Source organism: Lingula anatina, chromosome 1, assembly GCF_051362555.1.
Source record: "Lingula anatina isolate TDL-2025a chromosome 1, LinAna3.0, whole genome shotgun sequence".
In the NCBI taxonomy this organism is placed as follows: domain Eukaryota; kingdom Metazoa; phylum Brachiopoda; class Lingulata; order Lingulida; family Lingulidae; genus Lingula; species Lingula anatina.
Window position 1 is genome coordinate 59917076 of NC_141767.1, and position 4332 is coordinate 59921407.

Genomic DNA, 4332 nt, shown 5'->3' on the forward strand with positions numbered 1-4332 from the left:
AAAAATAACAGCGTGTAAAGATATATTTAAATGAACTGATTCGTATTTGGTAACGCATTTCACAAAGGCTGGTTTATCTTGTGTCGACAACGAAAACAGACGGCAAGTGTTCGCAATTTTCAACAATCACAGCTGCTCCGTGGCAGTGTAATTAGAATGTACAGTATGTTATTAAGGTTATTATAACTATTTATATGATTAATAGATTATTTAGAATTTTTTATGGTATACTACACTACACTGTCTACTAACATGGCCTGCGATACACTGGTCTAGCACATACATAAGTTGTATTATATCGGATATAATTCCCTGTGTAGACTCAGTAGACAGAATAACGGTTGTACCAAGGACTCGTAAGGGCGAATGAGCTCATTGGTTGCAAGGCAGTAGACTTCCTTGATTGTACTGGGCGTAGTGTAGTCTTAACGTTAAGCATGCTTTAATCACTTTGTATGAATGGAATAGGGCACAAAACAACTCATCAAGTGGAACTGCCAGCGCTCTGGATAAATGTGAGCACCCCCTTATCATCATTTAATTTCTATTTACCTGTGACTATGATCTACTTAAAGTAATCCTGCACACTGCTTCAAAGTACTTTTTAAAGTGCTAGTGGTTTTAGCCACAGAAAATTTTTTTAGATCTTTTTTAATATAAAATATATTGCCATTGCCTCAGTGTGATACATGTACTATTTTTGCTCCACATTTTATGCATGTACTCCCAGTACTGTAAGTATGAAGCAGAATATGACATTACCAAGTACACAAAGTCTGAGACAGTCAGTTGAATTGACTCAACATAATCCAAATTGAAACCAAAGATTTTTGCTGCTTATTGAGATGCTTTTTGTAAAGTTGTGTCCACTCATCAAAACTCTGTTATTAGTAAGTTAAGAGTGCACTAAACATCACCTTTTTGAAATGTGTGAGTTGTATGTGTCATACACTGTAGTTGCTGGAATATAGTGTATGTGCAAGTTCACTGCACACTCAGCAAAATTTTTGCAAGAAGAAAATCTGCTACTGTTCAAGGTTTAATTAAGACTTTGGACCCATCAAACTGTATGCTGGGTCCTACAGATAGAAACAAACAGCATTGATATTTGTTACACTGCCTCAGGATGTGATCCTGCTTGATGCTTTGTACTAGCAGATCACAGAGAGATAGTTTTATTGTAATCAGATACACCACTGCCATGGTTATTAAGTACAAAAAAAAGTTATACAATAGATGATGGAATGTGATAATATTATGGATAAATATTTATCATACCCAAAATGGAATTGTTCTCTGACATTGCTGTAGTTGATCTGATTAATTGTTATTTAATAAGATATGGTCACTCAGTAAAAATGTTCTCTCTCTTTATTTCAGTAGCATGTATTCTCTTATATTCACCATGTACTGATGGAGGATGACTTGCCTAAAAACGCTGTGCAGTACATCTCAGTTAATTACACTCCTACTGGGGGTGGTGTTCATTACCCTAGGATCATGCAGAGTGTTGCTTATAAAATTCTCTGCAAATGAAGGTGCATATTTTCATTTATCTTACAAAGAAATTTAGTAATGTGTAAATAGCCTTTTTATGACTATTTTATAATATTTATAGCATGAAATTGCCTTCAGAAGCCTTGTAATCTTTAACGTTATCCCCTTTTCTCTTGTTGATATGCACTGCACAACACTGCAAACTTGCACCCCATTTCCATAGATTTTTAGATCGATCTTTCCCTGTGGGGAGTCTCACTAGATTACTGTCAGCTTGGCCGGCTTAAGCGTCTGTCCCGCCTACTAAAAGCTGTAAGGGGGTAATTAACTATGGTGCCCACTTGGCTGACTGCAATTTAGCGTGAACCCCCAGGGAGTTAGGTCGATCTAAAACTTAATCTTTATATCGATCTTAATCTCTGTGAAAGCACCCTCGGTCTCTTAACAATGTTTTATTCAATCATTTTTTTATTCAAGAGGGCAAATATGAATATCTCCCAGTGAGTGTCAATGTTGCAGCAGAGTTCATTAAGTTGGTAGTTTGCTCAGGCCTGTCCATAAGACTGTTTTGGAAAGGTAAGTTCTTGGACAAATCTGACAAAAAGGCATTTGGTATGCTTAATTTGGACAGTTGGTTAATTAGGGTGAGTCCTGCCCTTCAGAAAATTCATGAGTTTGAAAGTTCATTGGTCCAATTTTTTGTTAACCTTTTAAGGTTTATAGTTTGAAAGGTTTTGTGAAAGTCATTGTTAAAGACATCTATTTGAAAAAATATCACCTGTAGAATGTTGAATCTTAAGACATGGGGGGGGGATATAGGGGTGGGGAAAGGGCAAAAAGTGGCAGATATGCCCCTTCTTTGCCCTACCCCCCCCCCCCCCCCCCCCCACACACACACACACACACACACACACACAAAAGAAGGCAAAGAAAGAAAAAGGTGTTGAACAAATGAACAAGTGAATTGTAACAATTGGCCTTAGAGAAACTCTTATGCTACATTTGGTGGTCTTACACATGTATGACACTGGATGCTGTGGTATGTAGGTGGAATTGGCATTGAAATTAATTAAATAATTTATATATTTTTCAGAGGAAAGATCTTGGAGAGATATTCAATGTTCCAGAAAAGAGGATGTTCTTAGTTTTGTTAAGTGGGCAATACCAGGCCTGCTTTACTTCATTGATAACCTCATTGCTTTCTATATCATCAAATATTTTCAACCGGTATGATTACTTGAATTTATTTTCTTTTAAATATGATAATATGAGTATGTTTTAAAACCTTTTTTTAAGTGGTTGATTGACTTTAAGGTCTTTAAAATGTTATGTATTGAAACTGATGCATTTTCAAAATATTAAAAAAAATATGTTGTTATTCACAGGCCATGGTAGTGCTGCTGTGGAATTTTGGAATTATTTCAACTTCGGTTTTATTCAGAATTGTTTTAAAGTAAGTGAAATTAAAAGTTCAAAAGGCTGTAAGTCATAATTAATTACCAGGGCACTTATTATAATAAAAGGATAAGGAAGTCAATAAAGGATGTTTGCATACTAGTTTATCATCTAACACAGAAATATTGGAAATAAAAAAAGGCATTATTTCATAAATATTTTTTTATATTTATGTGTTTGTATTTCTTTTCATTTTCAGAAGAAAGCTGTCTAGAGTTCAATGGTGTTCCCTGGGGATATTATTCCTGTCAATAGTGCTATTATCCAACAAATCTGGATACAACATGGATCACCAAAAACATCATGCTGTTAATCACCTGATCACCAACACCAGTGTCAACAGTCATATTGTGTGCCAAGCTGAAATCAGTTCAATCACAGAAACTGGGACCAAAGAAGACAAACCTGTCATTGACCTTAAAAGTATTCAGAAAGCAGGACTCCAGTTTCATTTTCATACTGGGCATTTACTTATACTTGTACAGTGTGTCATATCCTCCTTAGCAAATATTTATAATGAAAAAATATTCAAAGAAGGCAATGGGATGCAAGAAAGTATATATGTGCAGAATAGCAAGCTGTACTTATTTAGTGTGATATTTAACTCTTTATCGGTGTTGGTTCATGGTGTGTATAGAAGGAAAGTTGCCTCATGTGGATTGTTCTATGGACACAACAAATACTCTGTGGCTGTGATATTTATCACTGCAATTTATGGATTGACTATTGCTTTGATTCTGAAATTTAAAGACAATATGTTTTATCTTTTATCAGCCCAAATTACAACAGTTGTTATGGTGGTTATGTCCATTTATTTCTTTGATTTTAAGCCAGATTTGGACTTCTTTTTGACTGCTCCTATTGTGCTGTTTTCAATACTTGTGTATAATCTTTCCAAAACTAGTGATATGGCTTCTCATGATTTGCCTCAAAACCTCACTTCTAGAAGTGAACACACAAAAATGCCTCACACTTTATATGAAATGCAGCCACTTAATGTGGAATCTGATGATCCAGAGACCTGATTGTGAACTAGTACAGTAATTAGAGAAAGCACAGTGGCCTAATTTCAGGTAGAAAACAATTTTATAATTTAGAAATAAGTTTTATTTATGATATAAAAATCAAAATATTTTTATAAAACAATGAAAGGTATGTGAAGTTGTTTGTTGCTTTACATTCTAAAAGTGCATTGCTGTAAATGTGTTAAACATCAATAAAATATCATGGAACGTTTGCTGGATGTTTGTTACTTATAGTCAATATAAAAAAAGCAACAATAAGTAAAATTTGAGTTGCAGAAATGTTTATCTCAAATTGCCAAAGAAGTTAATATGCATTACATTTATTTTTCTAATAACTTCCATGTCTACAACCGAC

General features: G+C 34.5%; 1 protein-coding gene across 6 annotated transcripts; it reads left to right on the plus strand.

The window, feature by feature from the left end:
- Window positions 1–54: 54 nt before the first annotated feature.
- LOC106165044 (UDP-sugar transporter protein SLC35A5) lies at window positions 55–4188 on the plus strand. Of its 6 annotated transcripts, none has more exons than XM_013543124.2 (6): window positions 55–163; window positions 1381–1538; window positions 1975–2073; window positions 2591–2724; window positions 2883–2950; window positions 3152–4188. In XM_013543124.2, exons 2-6 carry the CDS (start codon window positions 1421–1423, stop codon window positions 3975–3977), a joined length of 1245 nt encoding a protein of 414 aa, XP_013398578.2. In that variant the 5' UTR covers window positions 55–163; window positions 1381–1420; the 3' UTR covers window positions 3978–4188. The 6 variants fall into 6 exon arrangements, with proteins under 6 accessions (XP_013398578.2, XP_013398577.2, XP_086852731.1 ...); XM_013543123.2 differs by having other exon boundaries at window positions 56–176; XM_086996600.1 differs by having other exon boundaries at window positions 85–158.
- Window positions 4189–4332: the final 144 nt, after the last annotated feature.